Here is a 20,182-nt window from a genome sequence, read left to right as displayed (position 1 = left end):
CAGTAATTTCACTTAAATGACAATTAATAGATAATCTTCATTGCCATTTAAGTGAAATTACTGAACTTAAATATACAAGCTTGATAAAAATGATCATTTTAGAAGAAAATTTCAAATGGCACTTAGAGGCTTTTGCATCTGAACTCTTCATATATATATATATATATATATATATGCCCATTTTAGGCACACAAAAATGTTTTTGTGTGTGTAAAATCAGTGTCAAGCAGCAATGACATGTTACACTTGTTGACCATTTTCAGTTTAATCACTGGTGGAGTGCAAATGGATAGAAACAAAGATGTTGACATAATGAAATGTTGACATAATGAAAACATTTCAGTGTGTATGCAATTGATCACATTTTAAAACACCAACAAAACTACGCCATGAACACGATTGCTTCATATTTTCCATCGCACAGTAAATCTTTTGAAGTAAAATAGTTTTGAAGTGACATAAATAGGTTTGATTTCGAGCAGTTCAGAGTTGATTCTCATTTGACTTGAAGTTTGTTATTTCAGCCCACTAACCAGGCTACAGAAAATAAGGAAGCCGGTATGATTCTTCTAGCTGTTTCACTGCTCAGATGCACACAGAGACTACCGCACAAGTGTCTTCCGCCTATTTTCCCATTCATTCCTGTACAAAAAGCAAACAGGGGCGACTCGCTTTAACTGTCCTGCTCTTCACCAAAAGCTCTTTTCCTCTCCCTCTCTCTGTTTCTCTCACTCGCGTGCGCGCGCGCTCTCTCTTTCGCTCTCGTTCAAGCCCTTTTCCCCCTCCAGTACTTTTTCCTGCCCCTCTCTATTTATGAAAACGTCACTTCAAGTCCCTCCCTGTTTGAATCTCATTAGTTTTTTTCTTGTGTGTTTCTCCCTGTCAATAATCCCGAATCCAGACTCTCTCTATTTCCATCCCTCTCTATCTGTCAATCAGCGCCGCCTTTGAACTGAAAACCACTCCGACCAACTTCAACTCCCTCAATCCGAGCGCCTCAGCTCCGTCTCCGGCTTCTGTTTCTGCCAAGATTGCCCTCTTCTTTTTGAGTTTTGAACACTCACCCAGCCAAACGCCACTGCGAGTCCCTAAACTTAAAACTCGGGATTCGGGGATCACACCAAGATCAAGGGTTTAAAAACTTTTGGGTGTTTTGGCCCCCCGCAAAATTAGCGCTCCTCGGGAAAAATGCCGCAGCTGAACGGCGGTGGAGGGGACGATCTGGGTGCGAACGATGAAATGATTTCCTTCAAAGACGAAGGCGAACAGGAGGAAAAGATTTCGGAGAACTCTTCAGCAGAAAGGGATTTAGCAGATGTCAAGTCTTCTCTTGTAAACGAGTCGGAAACGAATCAAAACAGCTCTTCGGATTCCGAGGTAAGTGACAAATAACCGCGAATCCGCGACTTGTCCAGAAGTTTTACTTGCACATTTCTTGTTAAACACGCTGCTAACTAGCTAACGATCTCCTCGCTGTGATTATTCAATGCATTCCCTGTGTTTCGTTGCATTTCAAGGCGGAAAGACGGCCTCCGCCTAGATCTGAAAGTTTCAGAGACAAAACAAGAGAAAGTTTAGAGGAGGGTGAGTGCTTGTTTTCTCTAAATCATATTATTTTTTGCACAGGACAACAACACTGTGCGTCGGTTCCGTTTGCCTCTGCACACACGTACAAAGTTTTTGGGAATGTAACTTAAACTAAAAGTTTTCCTCTTTTTCCCCCCCGCCATGTTAGCTGCGAAAAGGCAAGATGGAGGGCTGTTCAAGAGCCCACCGTACCCGGGCTATCCATTTATAATGATTCCCGACCTCACGAGCCCGTACCTCCCGAACGGATCGCTCTCTCCCACCGCGCGCACAGTAAGTGTTTTTAACATGTTTCTGCAGCCACATGCACGTAGCTAAAGCACCACGTCCATGTTTAGGAATGGCTTTGGTCGGCTAGTGAACTTCTGCCACAATTCACTGTGTGAGTCTGCACTGTACAGTGGCATGCCGCTCGCGCGGATACACTGTCGCCCTGAACGAGCGCTGCCCGCGAGACGCGAGCGCGTGGACAGACAGACCCGCGCGAGCGGCAAGTACACATTGGAACGCATAATGTGCTTTCATGACGTGACCAAACACACAGCTACTTTTAACTCCGTTGTTATTATTCTTTTAATTTTCCTCGACTTTATATGCCTACTTGCCAGGTTATCTTTGCTTTATATTCTTGCGATTTTACAGTGGGCTATTATTAATTTTAATGGTTTGTGTTGTAGCCCACTTGAATAACTAGTGGATTAGCTCGTTTGCATTAAACGGGACATTTAATGTACAGTAGCGTATGTACCGGAATTTCTAAAACTGAAATGGACGAGAATGTTTGAACGATTTGATTATTATTTATAATAATCTTCCCTGTTTTTGTTATTATAATCGTCGTTGTTAAAAAATAAGGCGTTTCTGATATTCAACCCTACAAAAATGTAAAGCTTAATTTTAATTGAAGTTTCAATATTTTTTTATAGCTACAAAATCAAAGGGATGCGTTTTTTGCCACTTTGAATTGAAAATAGAGTAAAAATGATAGTGTTAGTTCATGATCATGATAGAAACAAAGATGCTGTTGTGACATGATGAAAACATGTTGTACAATGTGCCTCATAAAAAAGATAATTTATGAGTAATTTATCCTAGCTTAACAGAATGTCGATTTGTTATTTAAAGAATTCAATGCACATAAATGTTAATGCCAAAGAGCATCGTGGGAAATGTTTATGGTAATTAGTGGAAGTCAGTCTGGAATGAAAGCACAATATTGCTCATACCACCTTTGAGATGAGTGTAGTACAACAGTAGTGCCAGAAATATTCAAAAATGAATACACATTTGCTTTAAATGCATATTAAATATAATATATTTTATGTTTGCAATAACATTTTGTCATGGCATGATTTACTTTTTGTTTAGAGCATGCAATAGGTTGAATAACATGTAATGTGCATTGTACAATATTTCAGTGTAAATAGAGATTGTTGTTTATATCAGTTTTGCATAGTTGTCTGGCACCAGGATTAATTTTTGCTGATTTAGTAGGTACATTTTTTTTATATTCACAATGGATTTTTAAGTCATTGTTGTAGAAATAACATAAGGATAAGGAAAACTGTGCAGGATGACCTTGCTGTCATTCCTGATTTTCATAATCAGTTCTAGGTTTAATCTGAAACGTGAAGGTGCGCTTTATGACAATGACATGTGGTGTAACCTTACATTAAGTAAATTACTACATTCAAAATGTACTGCTCTGAAATTTTGGATTTTTAAAAAAGAAGACATTTTCCAGCATGTTTCTAGCATCAGTGTGACATTTTTGTAGAAACATCCCTGACTGTTATCGCGTGCTTCTCGAAAGATGCCTTTTTGCTGAATCTGTTTTTCACCTGCTGATATTTTCTTTACTGATGGAAATGCACATTATAGAAACGTTCACACATAAACTAAAGCACAGACAATTATCAAAGCATCAGTATGACCACCGCAAATGTGCATAAATTAGAAGGAATATGAAGAAAGTATTTGAGACATAGCGTGTCTTCTGCATGTTAGGTCAGAATCTCAGAGATGCTTTTACCAGAGCTCATAGTCTGATACTTCCACTTCCTGCAGAGATGGAACCCTGTCTAAATCGCTGGCTTATTCATTTTTGGCTACCAAGAATATAGATAAAATATATTTTTTTATTGATATCTCCCATGGATCATTGTTTGATATCCTCCCCTATAGTATGTAGCTGGATGTAGAGTACCTTTTATCCAAAATATTACACCTACCCATAGATACTGTATAATGCATTTCTTTATGGTTGTTGTAATGTTAGATCTCTTACTGTAACCAGGCCCACAGATCTCAGTCTATGACATGGCGCTGTAGTCCTTCACCCCGCTTCTTTGCCACGAGGTCTGCTTCCTATGAGCTGCCTGGGCGTCCGACCTACGCCGCTTTTGAAGTTGAAAGCCGTTGTATCCATAAACGCATTTCTTAAGTACAGGATAAATAATTCACCTGAGCATCGATTAGCTGTCGCTCCGTTTAACGAATGCACAGGGCTTGTTGGGGTTTGCTGCCGATGATGTGCTTTTTAGGATTTGTTAGCTTTATCCTTTTCTCTCTCTCTCTCTCTCTCTTTCTCTTATTTTATAGAAATCTCTATAGTATTAAACAAGCAGTTGATAAAATCCAGTTTTATTGCATTTTAAATATGTTGATGTATTTATCTGAACCACTGTTTTATTTTCAGGATAAATAAAATAAATCTAAATGGTTGATATCAGAGATATTTTTTTATTTTATTTTATTTACATAGGCCTTGTGTCAGCTGAATTTCCCTGATGGCCCGCTCTTGCAATAGTGATGAAATGGTTTTCCCTTAAAGTGTGTTTGAGTGAAGAGAGAGAGAGAGAGCTAGTTTAATTCGTCTGACCTCTGAGAGCTGTAATAATGAGGAGTTTGTATTTCCGACCACCTCAATCGGAGAAGCTTTATGATGATTTGGTAGCATTTAGCAATTGCCTGTGCTTTCTTTTGTTTTCCACACTAAAAACTGCAGACAATAGCTACTCTTCCCCCTTTCAGTGAGAGCAGTTTGCGTGGCGGATACACGGCTGCGGACACACTCTGTGTGTGTGTGTGTTGTGGTTGGAAAGGTGCGGGGTTAACTGGGTGGCTGTAGGCTAAAATCACACCTCAACAGGTCTGTGGAGAAGGGAAAGCGAGGTAGAGCAGAGGTCTGGCCGGCTGAGTTCTGGCAGGGGGCTTTATGCCCGTAAATCCGCTGGGTTTATTTACTGCCTCTCTGACTTATGAATGTTAAGATATTTGACGCCACCCCTGGCCCCATAATTCCTTAGGCCTGCAGACTTTTGGCAGAGGTTTCAGGTTTCAACGTATAATTATGCGTAGTTTAAAAAAAGTACGAAATATAAAAAAAAGACAAACTTGCAACACCCAAATGAACTCGCAAAGAAATGGAGAAGGCCTGGAATATTGTTTAGAATTTTTTTTTTTTTTTATAGGGTACTTTAATTGAAATTGAATGTATCGTTTAATATAAAATGTAATAAATTGATTTTGTGTTTTAAATCATTTAATCTTTTTTTTTTTTTTTTACTCAAGATGCATTCATCCCTAGTGTAGCCATGCATGTACATATTTTAATAAGCCATGGCTGAATCTTTTTAGGCTAAGACGTCAGTTACAATGGTTTATCGTATGGATTATGTGAGCTGAATAGCCTGTCGTGTGAGGTGCAGGAGATAGTTTAATGCGGATTTACAGGGATAGACTCATACCTTATCAAATTGGCTTTACATGTTAATGGCCCCTAATTGCTATCCGCAGGGGGCTCACCGAGCTACGCGCTCGCGTTTTGTGCCGCTCTCCACAAAATACACTCTCAGTTTATTTAGAAGGTTGCCATCCTTTTGTTTTGCAAATCACTTTTGTTTACAAAGAATGGTGGAAGCAAGATTCTCTCTTTCTCTCCCTTTCCTTCTCTTTTTCTTTTTTCCCTCCTCCTCCCATCCTCCACACACACACACACACACACACACACACACACACACACACACACACACACACACACACACACACACACACACAAACCAAACGGTTTCTGTTTGCAAGAGCTTGATAAACACCCATAAAAAAAAGTGCAATCTGTTTTGGATTTGTGCGAGTTAAGTTGGGGAGCAAAGTTTGGCACCATTAAACTGAAAGCGGGGCCTGTGAGACATTAGCGGCGCACAGCACATTCTCAGGGCTTAATTAGTCCAAACTGTAATTGTTCATGGTCTGCCAATAGGAGTAATGCTCAGGAAGAGTGGAGTTGCACTAAATCGGCCCATGGTTTTTAAAACAATAAATCACTCGCATATTTGTGTCGTGATTCAGATAGAGTCCCGACCTCTCCCATCTCGACATGTGGTAAATTGTAAAGTCAATGAATCGCAGATGTGGGTGGGGGGGTCGGAGGGGGTGGCCCGTGAGGAGTACAGTACGGTTTTGTTAGTGCTTGGTAAATGAATGGAAAAAGGTTTGTGCTGTAAATATTTACTGCGATTATTTTTTTTTCTTCTTCTGCTGCTTGCTGTGCTCAATTGTCTTGCATTGATGATTTTGGCAGGCTGCGCTCTATGATCGTGTGTGAAAATAACCGTTCTGTTTTTTTGTTTTTGTTTCCCTCTTTATCCCTGTGTCACTCTGGTGTTTTTTAAGGCAGCATTGTGTATACCGGTACACACAATGTTAATGAAGTTAATGAAGGTTTCTTGTTCGGATGAATAGAATAGAAATATTTAAAAAAAAAATTTTTTTTCAAATTTTATCAGATGCCATTGTTGGGAGTTATATTTGTTGTCTTTTTCTTGATTTATTTCCGCCACATTTGTTTTTAAAGCTGCAAACGCAATCCTGTCCTGTAATGCTGTTGTAAATTCTGTGTCTCATGGAGCTGCATTGGCTTAGCAGCTGTGTGTTGTTTGACCCCACCCCTCACCTCTCTCCTCTTCACCATTAATTTCCATACACAAAGATCAACACAAAGATTGTACTGTACGCCTGGAATGCAACTTTTGTCATCTGTTAAATACAGTCCTGCTGCTGGCCTACACGTGCTGAGAGGCTCCTGAAACATGGAAATGAAATTATTCTTTCTGTGCACATGCACCCGTGTGCTGGCCTGTGCAGCTGTATGATAGCTGCGTGTGAATTCTTATATGACAGGCAGATTTTACTGATGGGCGTGAGAACGCCAGTGTTGAGGCCTTTTGAGTCAAGGACTAAGTCCATTGATTTAGTGAAGAAGTGCAAGTTTCCAAATGAAAATCCATAAAAGTACTTGTGCTGGTATTTGCATTCACATATACAATTTGGCAGATGATGTAATTTGTTATATTGATGACATAATGATGTAGTTTGTTATTGTATAAATACAACCAGCTATTTCAGATATTTTAAAAGTCATTCATGTGTATATATTATGGCATATATATATATATATATATATGTATGTGTGTGTGTGTGTGTGTATATATGTATGTGTATATGTATGTATGTATGTAAATATATACAGTATATATATATATATATATATATATATATATATATACAGTATATGTGTGTGTGTATGCATGTATGTATGTGTGTGTATATATATATATATATATGTAAAGGAGATTGTGGTTAATTGTTCATTTTTGCTCCAAGGATTTTTGGACATAACGTTCTGCATTGGCACATACCTTAATATCTGGCGAAGCTACTGTCCATTAGCCCTAAAAAGCTACAGACTATTTCAACTATTATTGCCCAGGTAGGACAAGTAATAATAATGCAAATCATTTAACACATTTTTATTTTTAAATAGTGTGGCGTCACATTGTATGAAGACTACTAAAGCCGCCTTTTCAGGAAAGATTTATAAAACAATAATGAAACAAAACAATTTGTGAAAGGTTAAAACATGTTAAAAGGAAACATACATGGATGTTTTTGGTCAATAAATATTGTAATTTATGCATTTTTACAGTCTGCTACATTTGAAATATATTTGACGGCTTGCTGGACCCAATAAAAAGCTGACAACGTGCCCCAACAATTAATATATAGTTACATTTCCCCCCCAGATGCTAGTGCAGTTTCATGTTCACAATACAAAATGACTATATATATATATATATATATATATATATATATATATATATTATTAAGAACTTTTTTGTAAATAAACCTTGTTCTGAAGGAAAATTTTTTCCTTTACTTGTTTTAGAGAAGTTTAGCTTGTGCAGTATGCTGGACTGGAGTGGGGGATTATGAAAAGCGGGAAAAAGCGGAGTCGATTTGCCCGCCATGGCATAGTGGGGGAGATGGAAGACGGAGAGGAGGGAGATGCACAAAGACAGTCTGAATAGGGCGCATAATTGCTGCTAATGTGGGGGCAATGAGAGTGGCGACAGTTCCTGGTTAGATTTCCAAACAATAGAGCCCCTAGGCATTTGTCTACTAAGAAAAAAAAATGAAGCAAAGAAAAAACTCAGCAGGGACTGAAAACGACAAGGAGGAGGTGACAAGTTTATAGTCATGTTTGATGGACAGGCCTTGTGTGGCATTTTTTTTCCCCCTTCCTTCTCCTTTAACTTTTTTAATGAATCAAGCTATTATTAATGTTATTAATGCTTCCTGATTCCTGCCTCGTCATCAAAATGTCGGCTGGAAGTTCTCCAGCGCACAGGCTTGGGTGACGCTGGTGGAATTTGGTTGCACTGGGCTTTTGTTTGGATTGGAACATGCTCGGGTTGGGCCAAAGTGCACACACATGCTCTCTGGAGCTGCCATCTAACTTGTATGCTTAATGATAGTGGACAAGTTTCCATTGAAAAAGCATGTGTGCGTCTTGTGCTCATCGGCACAAAGTCTTTTTTTACTGTACCTCATTTATTATCAGACTTTAAAACATTATGATTGACATTGTCAATATGTCATGTGAATCACTAGTACAGAAAACACAATGACATCAGAGTATGTGATGTTCTCCTCTGATAAAAAGCCTGATAGAGTGACCATCGCTGTCTTTACACAGGAAGTCTGTCGCTGACATTCATTTCAGTGAAACTTCTACACAGGAAAACAAATAAAAACCTATCGGCATCTATTTTTAAACTCAAAAGTAGGACAAAGTTATTCTTATTAAAGGAGTTTATTGACGCTTCCAAAAAAAGATGAAGCCTGACCAGTCACTGTTTTGCTTTTGTATTTATTATTCCGTCCTGTGAAATGTTTCTCTTTGATAAGGAAGTGAGCTAATTTAATGTGGCAAAGAAAAGTTTGTCTTCTAGCTCTGATTGCAAATTGAGATTCTCTAACATTGTATTGCAGAAGGTGAAATCCTGTTTACTTGGATAATCTGCATTCATTCCTGTAGATATGTTGGGATCGTTTTGTATGTGTAAAGCACATAATTGAGAAAGTAATAGGTGATAAAACTCAGCGCATGTATTTTTAATCTTCTAATTAAACTTTTAATTGCCAAGGGATAAGCTCTGAGCAGGGCCCAGAGTGTGTGTGCGTGTGGATGCGCGTGTGCTTGTCTGTTCACTAATGAGTTTATTGCATGCTTGTTTCTAGCAAAGGTTCTGCATTCTGAACTGAACAAAAGGTGAAGGAGATTTTCTACCAGGGTAGAAGGAAATTAATCCGCTAATCTGGGGTTTATATGATGATTAGAGGTACAACAGGCCAATATTTGCAACCGTTAACAGATAATAGGTACTTTATAAACCACGTTTTTGAGTTTTATTTGGTACAGAATAGATCTTCTCATATCTGAATATAACCCGTGTGTTAAATAACAGGTGATGATGTTCGTGGAACCTTGCGTCATGCTAATTCATTGGCCATATTCTGCTCAATGGCTTTCACACAATACAGATAATATTTCAGCTGATTAGCATTGTGGTTTTCACATGGTTGTATACCAGTTTTTTCTTGTCGATGTGTCTGAGAAGAAAGCTCACATAGGGTCTCACATCAAATTGGAGGGAATTGTCTACACCTCCAGTGTATACGTAAAATGTTTTTAGCACAGGCTGTAGGAAATGTTGGTTTGTTTGTTTGTATGTTTCACCCTTATGGATTAGCCTGGATCAACTGTCGCTAGCTACATCTCATTAGAGGATGGTGTGAACACTCAGTACAGTCGATCCCAAAACGCTGGGAATTAACTTCCCTCGCTGAACGAATTGTCAATTGCATTGTGAGCGAGGGGTGTAATTGAATGGAGGTGTATCTTTGGGCAGCTGCCCCTAGGGCTCTGCGAGTCTGATCAGTGTTATCCAGAGGTGGCAGATGTGGTGTCTGATTGCAACCAATGTCCTTTCACAGTGTTAAGATCTGAACGCTGACATAGAGGAGATGTAATTAAGCAGCATAGAGAGGATGACTACTTGCCAGTCATAGTGAATAGTGATCTCTCTCCACCAGCTATCTGGTGAACGGAAAGATTTAGCAATGAGTGGGAGTGATTTATAAGGAAAGAGAGTTTAATCCTGACCTGGAGCTGTTTTCTTTAGCCAGCAATCAGTTTAAGCGACGCTGGTATGGAATAAGCAAGCGGCAGCGGCAGCATGACGTTTGTCTAGATGCCCTTTAGAACCGGCAGTTTTTCTTTATCTTCAGCTTTACGGCTCCTGTATCTTTATGGGCCGTCGCGCTTTGCATTTTTCAAATATCAATAAAGATAAGTTGGCTGCTTTGTCATAGCATGGGGCGTCAAAGTGAAAGATTTTAGGTCACGGAGGGGTAAAATTATCCACCGTTTAAGAACTGTGTTGAGAACCATGAAAGCTTAAATCTTAACAATGATCTAGTTTTTATACAGAAGCCGTAACTTTTCTTTTAGACTCATTCGTTGTGTTGAACGATGTATGTGATGTTCCTTAACTGTCTGGGCTGTCTTACAGTATGGAAGGTGAAGACAGATGTTTGCTGGTAAGCAAGCGCAGGAATTCATATAGTGCGTCGTCTTAATCCAGGTCTTGAGGTCTGTGGGGAAGGAAGTCCCACAATGTTTACACAGCCCAATTGTCCTGTGGGCCATGGAGTGTCTAATGCACTACTGTTCAAACACTTGTGAGAGCACAGATGACCCCTGCAGCAGACTTCGACATAAGTGCTGTGTGTGTGTGTGTGTGAAATTCAAGGTCTGTAGTTGCAAGCCACATTTACTGGAGATGCAGTATCTACGCGCCTAGTGTAGTGTTGTCACGATACCAAAATTATTGTTTCCATACCAAGTCAAGAATTGCGATTTCGATACTTTTTCAGTACTTTTAGGCCTATTTCTGACAAGGCGTTTCACATGGACCTCCTTTGCGTAGGTCTGTGCTCTTTAAATATTGTAATAACCTAATATAAATAAATCACTGACAAAGATGCACATGCTCTTATTATAATCATATAGCCTATAGATCATTTTAGCTGATGCTTTATTTTAGCAGCTTGCGAATTATTTATGCTATCTATGAAAGTTGGGGTGGGGTTGGGGTGGGGTGGGGGGGGGGAGTTGTACACCTAATACAAAAATAAATAAAACATCTTCTAGGGGTGTAACGGTACACAAAAATCACGGTTCGGTACGTACCTCGGTTTTAAAGTCACGGTTCGGTACATTTTCGATACAGCAAAAAGAAAGAAATGCCAGAGAAATTTCCTATTTGTTTAAAGAAAAAATATTTTTAAATAAGTGTGAGTTTTCCTAGATCTTGAAACTTTCAGGTTTATAAATAGGGGTTATCTTTGAAGGATGAACAAATAATGTTTTGGTCATCACATTAAAAATAACATTTAAATATATATTTATTTATATAATATTTGAATTTTGAAGTGCTGGAAAAAGATGTGTGAAGTACTTGAAAGCATTTCACCATTCCAGCCAAACTGGTTCCAGTTAGTGTTACTATATTAAATCCATGGTGAATGTTGCTGGTCTGTGGACGAAAGTATTACTAGTTCATTCACGGCACAATGTTTCTCCTGGTTTCCATGACAGCGCTGTTTGATCTAATAGAGATCTACGGTTAATAACAGGGAAATGTGATTGCTTCTCACTAGATCTCGCAGCGATGTTATTACCTCAGTGGCGAATTCAAATGTTTTCTTTACCGGATCTCTTAGCGCTGTGAAGTAACAGTGTTGCTTGATCGAGATCGGCTTGCGCTGCACAGATGTTGCTGGTCCGAACTGATAAACGATCCGTGAAGCACATAACGAGGAGCGCAGTTTCGTTCTGCTTTCATTACGCTTGCCATTTGATGTTGCGCAACGTTGTGTTGGCCGCGTCAGCACGAATTTTGCCGGCAGGAAAAATGGTCCAAGCAATCGTTCGGTTTGTATGCGTACCGAACCGGAAGCCTCGAACCGAAACGGTTCAATACGAATACATGTACCGTTACACCCCTAACATCTTCAGTTAACTAGCAGAGCAATCATTTAGTTTGATATTAAATAAAATCTGTTGTTTTTTGAATCAAGCGGAGCACTCGCGCACCATCTTCACTTGGACGTGTGCGGGCAGCGGCCACACACTAGTCGTTCTTAGCAACGGATTGTGTTGCTAAGAACTTGCAATGTATGACTATCAGACCGGCCCTCGCGGCCTCAACTCTACCGTTCCACCGGGAAAAGTCCCGACTCTCCGGATTGCCACTTCGCCACTGACCGGCGGCCACAATATCACTTGTGCTCGCACATGCAGCCATCTCGCTGTAGTGTTTGTCTCATGACAGCTGCAGCTGCTTTGCTGCATGCGTGAGGAGAAAAAACACAGGCGTCCATGGGGAGGCACGGGCAGCGTGCGTTGCACACACCAACATGAAATACGTCTCTTAAAAATCTGGAACGCGGTCATACTCAAGTATCGATACCAATAAATTTAGGTAGCATGAGGTATTTAATTTCCGACAATCGCGTTACTTTTGAAGTATCGGTGCACCGTGCATCACTAGCCTAGTGGTATGGATGAGCAGTACTAAAAAACAGTGGAGCTTAATTCATATTGGTAAGCAGGAAGACTGAGAGATGGGGGGGGGGGGGTCGGGGGCTTATTATGAGCGACAGAAGATCCCCTTGCTACAAAGTCTGCCTGTTGGGAAGCCAGACATTGACATACGGGGGAGTCATGGAACTAATTGTTGTTTGAATTACCTGTTATGATCCAAAGACAAATCTCCTCCTCTCCTGCCACTGAAGCAGAAAATGTAGCCTGGATTGGCATGATGTTAGCAAGTGTGTAAACCGTGCTTCAACAAGATGGATAAATGCAATTATTGGCTAGGCCAGGAGAGGGAAAATCCATTTAAAGCCCGAAACGCTAACCAGGGGCCGTGGTTAATTCATTTGTCCAATTTGTGGGTGATGTACGAGTGTCGTGGCACATTAGGCAAGGAGAGTGTATGCATGGGTTTGCATTTGTGTGTTTGTCTCAACCAGGGGGATTCTGGATGTTTCTTTTTAGCTTGTGACTGACTCCCCGAAGCCCCTCCTTTTCCCCCCCATCAACCCCCCTTCTCTTTCTCCACCGCCTGTCATTTCAGTGGATAATACAAATGGGGCATGAGCTCTCAAATGACAAAAAGATGCACTGAGAGCAAAAGAGCAGGATTGCAGTTCAAATGAGCCGAGAAAAGGGCCACACTCCATAGGGCGGCTCACCGAACGTGGCTTAACACACGCCTAGAGTCTTCAATCACGACTAGGCTACCAACTCAGAGTGTGAGGAAGACAGGTTGAGGATGCAGTGCCGGGTCAGAAGCTTAGTCATGCTGAAGTAGGGCCCTCTATGACCTAGTTTGGCTCTGTCATTATTGTTTACAATTAAGTTACAATTACCATATAAAACCTGCTATTTACTCAAGGCACGCAAAGCTGTGCTTTATAACGTCTGCATGGCCATTTCCATCCATCTCATTACACTTCTAAAGGGCACACCAGGATTGACCAACCTTTCGAACAGATTTGTTGTCTTCCACTTTAAGATTGCGAAGAGAACTTCCACTTTAGGATTGCAAAGAGAAGTCCTTCCATCTGGGGACTTTTTCTTTTTGTAACTTTTCCTGTGTAAACGAGTTCTTCTCCCGAGGCATGTCAATCTGCCTGGGTTTCACACTATTGATTTAAAGCGAATAAATATCCTCTACTTCAGTAATGAAAGTCCCGTTGGTGAGAAACCACTTGACCGTTATGTGAGATTTGTGGTATGCAAACACGGTGGTCAGAGCCAGGGGAAAAAGGCATCGGTTTACAGAGCTTGGCCACAGATTGAACCAAAATCTTTATCAGCATGGTGAACACAGCGAAGTTTTTCAGGTGCCGTTTGCCAAAGAGTCTGCGCTCTGGTTGAGGACATGAGGAAGGTTTTAGATCTGGTCACCTGACTGTGTACTTCTCAGGCTGTGAGGTCAGGAAATCGGAGCCGGCGAGGAAGCAGCTGGCCCTGTGCCGTTCTCACAGCTGCTGTGCGGCCTTACACCCTCGACACACTCGCCTCTGGGATCGGACTCGAGGAGTGCAACCGCACACTTGAGGAGAACCACTCATGTTGCTTTTTGTGGTCATATCTTACTTATGCTACTTAAGTCTGAGCAAATTTTATGTTGACAGTTAATGGTTGCAAATTTCTACTGTCTTCTTACAAAACGGAGAACCAGAGTTGCTTTGGCGGATATGACTGTTCTTTGAAGCTCCCTGTGGCTATTTTCAAAAACCTCTCTTTTCAGTAGCATCTATGTTAGTAATTTCCGGCATCCTCCCGACTGCCATCTTCTGATGAAAATTTGATTAATTAGTTGGTCCCCTTTGCAACACTCTTGAGGTTCTTTTCCAGTTTGGGAATCTTTCAGGGTCAAGCAGGGGACAATTATTTTTGAACAGCTATTCTATATGAACTAATTTGAGCTGGTCTTAAAGTAATTGGCTTTAGTGACCGAGTTGTTGTCTTAAGCCATGACTCTGTGCCCTCTGACTTATGGTAGCTAAGGGACAATAATTAAAGCACAAGTCTGGGAGCACAATGAAAAAAATTCCGCCTTTGCCCCTTTGTGTTTTATGAAATGGAAAATATTTGTCTTACTTTATAGTGTGGCCTATCCCCCAATGGTTAAATGTAGATATACTGCTCTAGTGTTTAGGTGAGGAACTGCTCCCATCTGCGGCATGAAGTCTAGCCACCCAGCTTGGAATACTACACCCTGGGGCCCAGCCAGAACATGCACCAATCAAACTTATATTAACACCAAGCAAAATGACAGGTGAGCAATCAGGCGCTGCTGCTGCTAGCCAAGAATATGGTCTCCAAATATTTTTATTGACTTTATTATGGCTCGTATAGTCATAACTCCGACTGAGTTTTGTATTCTGTCAAAAACAATTTTAATTGTTTGTTTATTGGCACCAAGGTGCGTCTCTTTCCCAAACGATGTTGCAAGATGTAATTTATCTTGAGGGACTGATTGGGAGATTGCAAAGTTTAACGCTCGGGGTGCTGTGGTCTGGAACTCTGGAAGAGGCGACCGCTAATTGTTGACAGAAGCCATGGGCAGAAGGAGAGGCCGACAGAAAGAAAGAGCGAGTGAGGGAACGAGCGAGGGAAAGAATGAATGGGCTCTGGCAGCAAGGTTTTGGACTGAAGCTCTGGGTTTTCAGGAAAGAGTGGATTCTTGGGATGTTCCCCAAAGACAAACGGCAGTGCCGAGCAAAGCTCATAAACCAAACACGCTCCCCTTTTTTAAGAGAAGAACTCTTGTCACTTCTCAGTTGTGGTTTACTAAACCAAGTTTTTTGGAAATGTCTTGTCCGGTAGTGAAATACCCCCCCCCCCCCCCCAACAACAACGGATAATAAGAGTATGCATTTGCGGGCTCTGAAATTATTAGAATTAGAATATTATTCATTTAAAACAGACCCAGCTTCCACTTCCCATCTTCACGCCTTCTTGATCTCCGTCACAGATGCTCGACAGGAGGGCACATCTGCTTTCGCTAGCTTCTCGTAAAAATCCCACTCGGCAATGTTGTTCAGTTTTGGTATAATTTAGCAAATAACATCAGTAATGATTCAATTGGGCATAAAGTCATTGGGTGATGGTCTGTTTGCCATCTGTCTGATGGGATTACTGTTTCTGTGTAATTAAAAGTGTGACTCTGTGGGGAGGGTGGTGGAAGGCACAAGACTGCGTGGTACACCCTCGAAAAGGAGGAGGAGGGGCGGCAAGGACCTTAGTTCAGCACTAAAGATAGCATGCAAAACAGAGCGCTGCAGAAGTGCCAAGATCTTTACATGGATGTGCACGTGTGTCAAACCCCTGGCTCGTCTAACTTCAATTTAGTTGGGTAGAGCAGAGCAGACACCCAAAGTCTGAGTGATCCCTGTGTGCAGGCAGTGTGTCGGAGGGAGGTGGGGATGCGGGCTCCTGCTTTTACTCTGATTTCACCTGGGGTTTTGTTTGGACTCTTGAGCCTCAGTTTCCCTTGGACTCTTTCCAGAGACTACAAGCCTGGCTTTTTTCAAGGCATCCTCAGAACCAAAGTGAAAGGCCCTGGTCAGGCCTGGAATTGGATTTCAGATTTGATCTCGTTGTGTGTAGTAAACAGAACATTAAAGGCAAGAACATGGTACCTAATGAGTGGATGTGTGTCTGTGTGTGTTTGAGTGATGCATCCCTGTCACTGCCCAAATCAACAACATCCTTGTTTCTCTTTTTATCTTGTATCTTTATACATATACTTTATTGTTATTTATTTATTTGTTTTTACTCATAATAATCAACATTACATTATAGTGATACTGTTTCTTATTATAATAATAGTAGAAAAATTACAGTAATGATATAATTAATTGTTTATATATTTTATTGTTTTGGGGTGGTGATGGCGCAGTGGATAAGACGCATGCCTTTGGTGTGAGAGACCCGGGTTCGAATCCACTGTGAGACACCAATGTGTCCCTGAGCAAGACACTTAACCCCTAGTTGCTCCAGAGGCGTGCGACCTCTGACAAATATAGCAATTGTAAGTCACTTTGGATAAAAGCGTCAGCTAAATGAATAAATGTGAATGATATTTGTTCTACATCTGAAAAATAAAGTTTGGTAAAGAAAAATGCTCACACAAACAAAAATAACTGGTTTAATTAGCATGGCTGGCTATGACGCTTACTCGGTGTGGTTGACGGGGCATGACCGAGGTGGCAATGGCCACGGGCATGTGGCCAAACGCACAGACAAATCACAGGGTGCTCAGGCAAGAAATCGAGCCTGCACTGCCTACTTCTCATATTTTGCCATATCTCTAACATGGCTGCATATTTTGGTATGCAATAACCCTTGACCTGTTTTTGGACCTCTTTGCCATTCACCACATTCTCTGTCTGCTTTTCTCATTGAGCCTTTTTATTTCTGCCTTCTTACTTTCTCCTCCCCTGCAATTCTGCCTTTCTCTTTCCTCCCAGTGTGCACTCTGATTACCTCTCCAAACTGGCAATAAGTTGATTGCTTTACAGAGATGATGTAAGCCCCTGCCCTAGGGTACATCAGGTTGGCTTTCGCCTGCTTTATCTTGTAAAGCCTAAATTAACAGCTGGTTTGGTTTGAGTTCTTCTGGATCTGACTAAAGGATTAGGCTTCGTTCTCATGTGAGTCAATCTGGTTTGATTTATTGCAGGTCTATCAAAAAAGATCAATGGAGGCCCTTTTGAAAGTAAATCCTTAATCGCTCTTTGCACTTACGTGTCATCATTGTGAGTTTTCTCTCCCTCTCTCTCTCCCTCGTTCTCATTCCTTTCCCTGCCTGTCTTCCTCCGGTTCTCTTTTCTCCTTGCCTTTTTTCTGTCTCATCTCGGGAACACGCCGATCGGTAGTGTCAGAGGTATTTTGTTGTTATACGGGATGGATTTTTTTGCTCTCATTAGCCGTCCATCACTGCAGCTCAAATTGAAGCCCAGCTTTGCCGGCGCGGGCCCCGATGTCGGTTCGCTGCATATTTTTATCGCAGCGCAAATCTACCTGTACGTGTCTACACATCCCAATGCCCACAAAACCTAGGGATGAATACGACTAAAATCGTTTTAAAAATACCCAAATATACCATAAAAGGGGGCTCATTTTTAATTTTTCTTACTGTCATTTTCAGCGGTACATTGTGATCTGATTGGTCAGCATTTTGCATCAACGTGTCGCTGTACGTGGTGCACAACTAAATGTGGTGTTGCGTCACTAAAGAGGAGAGCTGTTTTGGTGAATCTGTTGATTCAGATGGTTCGCGTCAATGAACTTGAGTCAAAAATGAGTCATTCATTTGCATTGCATTGTTCACAACTCGATATAGCATTTAAGTGAGAGGCGTTGCAGTGGCCAAAAATGCCCAGCTAGCCCAAATTTACATAAATAATGGCACCAAGTTAAGCAGCAGCCCCTGGATGACCTGGAAAGTGAAATGGGATCTGCAGCATGTCTTTAATATTCCTCCCCTCTCATTCCCACTTTCTTTCACTTGTTCCTTCTCTCCTCCATTCTTTTAACAACAGGCCTATTATCTACACTCATTTTTTTCCCTCCCTCTCAAGGCCATGACTCTTAAAGAATCTGGTGCTGCAGCAGAGACACTGGTATGGCCTGCCTGATGGGCAGCCTCACTGAACACACACTGACCTACTACGAATGATAACTGTGGTCAGACAGTATATGTGTGTTTAAAAAAAAAGGATCATGTATGATGATTTCAAACAAAGGTGAAGGGGAATGAGAAGTGGTCAGGATTGCGACGCAGTAGAAATGATATTGTTGTGCAACTTTGAGTAATTTGAGAATTCAAGGTCCAGACGAAATGTGTCTTTCTTTTCTACATGAAGCGTTATCTGCTGTACGGCCAAATGGCGCACTTGTTATTTCAAGGACTTGCAAAAGTCGCTTTTAAAGTCTTGTTTGTGATTATAGGTTTCCGAAGGGTTATTTTATTTAATCAGTTCATTTGTTCGTTTCAATGAACCGGTAAATAATAAAAAAAAAAGATTTATTGATTTTGGAAGCATAACATGTAAAAGTTTTTGTAGTGAAATTAATATTTAGTTAAATGGCTCATTTGAGATGTTTTCAAGTAAATTAAAGACATTTCAGACATAAAAAAAACGATTCATTGATTTGTTCGAGTCATCACTTGAGTGTTCACAGAAATCCCTGCATCATTTTAATCTTTTTTTTTAGTTAAATGCAACTCATTAACGATGTTTTCAAATTTGTGAACTAAATTTGAAATATAGATTTAGTCCAATATGTTTTTGTTTTTTTTGCAAATCCATTCAACCCTATCATTTGAAAGAACCCTTTCAAAAGAAAACCTTCTTTGCATATCAGACATCTAGCATTTCGCTTTCTGTTTTCAGTTCGTCCCCCGCTCATTTTATACAGACACAGATATTGTTTATTGTGGCGTGTGTGATTATGCATGTGTGTGTGTGTGGTGCTGAGAAAAGCTCAGGCAGATCGATGTCAAGTTCAGGTGTGTCCTCCTCCCTGGCTGGCAGAGCAGGGCCGAGGGGCCGAGCAGGCAGGAGGGAGGGAATTGACAGGGTACGTGGGAAGGAAGGGCTCGCTGTCAGCCAGACAGACCTCTTAATCCTATAGCCCTGGGGAAAAAGGGTGTGTGTGCACGTGTAGACCTATATTTGTGCGTACGTGTGTGCAAAATCTTCAAGCAGAGGTTAGTTGGTTAAAACGCGCCTCAGCTGAGCCTATTGTATCCATATGTGTGGGTCTTGTGTCTGTATTTGTGTCAGTTTGTGAAGGACAGAATTTTATACAGCCAGTGTTTACTGTAAGTCAGATGTCAATGTATATTTATGTGAGTATGGTACAATGTGTGTGAGGGGAGGAGGGTGGAGTAGTGGATCTGTCGATGATGTATCATACAGACATTTTGCGCCCACAAGCCTTAGTGTTTCTCTTGGCACACCCTCATTGTTTTCAACACTTCACTGTAAAAGACCCAGAAAGGAGCGATTGCATCACCTCAGAGTTCGTTAAAGCAAAGCACACTATTTAGCCACATTCCATACAAGCCTGCTGCTCTCTAGCTTGCATTCCCACCCTCTCTCTCTCTCTCTGGCATAGACTTTTGCATATATCACGGGCTGCCAGGCTAAGAGCCTGGGACTTCCCCACGCCACACTCCAAGCCTTTGATCCCTTGCTTTGGAGGTAACATCAAAAGCAGAGGCATAGAAAGGCAGCTACTACTGTGAAGTTCAATGTTCAACTTGATGGCTTGGCTGAGGGCTTTTTTTTCTGTACTGCTTCCCCCAGCTGACAAAAAACACACAGTTTGTAGCCAAGGGTTTTTTTTCCAGTGCATGTTAACCTTTATAGAACACATCTGTAAAAAAACAAAACCCACCCCCAAAACCATATAAATCTGCATGTCCGTGTCTTGCAGCCTTGCATGAAGGATGAATTGGAAACAGAGCCTGAGCATTGTTAACGCAGCGTTGCACCGAATTGCATCAAGTAAACAAGTAGCATGGAGAGAGAATATGAGGCAGAGAGGCCGGCTAGGCGCAAGTTGAAGTGCCCACATCATCAGCGACTCTGAGTGAGA

General features: G+C 41.1%; 1 protein-coding gene across 17 annotated transcripts in view; it reads left to right on the top strand.

Annotated features, from left to right (window-relative positions):
- The first annotated feature begins 822 nt into the window (after positions 1-822).
- Positions 823-20,182, top strand: part of tcf7l2 (transcription factor 7 like 2) — an 86,241-nt gene continuing 66,881 nt past the window's right edge. For 3 of the 17 annotated variants that reach the window (XM_039665050.2, XM_039665051.2, XM_089122236.1), the window contains exons 1-3: positions 827-1,377; positions 1,518-1,584; positions 1,736-1,860. In XM_039665050.2, the coding sequence (XP_039520984.1) occupies positions 1,189-1,377; positions 1,518-1,584; positions 1,736-1,860 (381 nt within the window). In that variant the 5' untranslated portion in view covers positions 827-1,188. Of the gene's footprint in view, positions 1,378-1,517; positions 1,585-1,735; positions 1,861-20,182 lie in introns of all 17 variants that reach the window. The other 14 variants (XM_089122240.1, XM_039665043.2, XM_039665067.2 and 11 more) reach the window with 9 other exon arrangements.

The sequence above is a fragment of the Pimephales promelas genome, chromosome 17, assembly GCF_988280905.1.
Source record: "Pimephales promelas chromosome 17, fPimPro1.hap1.1, whole genome shotgun sequence".
NCBI classification, from domain to species: domain Eukaryota; kingdom Metazoa; phylum Chordata; class Actinopteri; order Cypriniformes; family Leuciscidae; genus Pimephales; species Pimephales promelas.
Note: the sequence above shows the minus strand (reverse complement) of the source record. Positions and strands in the feature narration are given on the sequence as shown.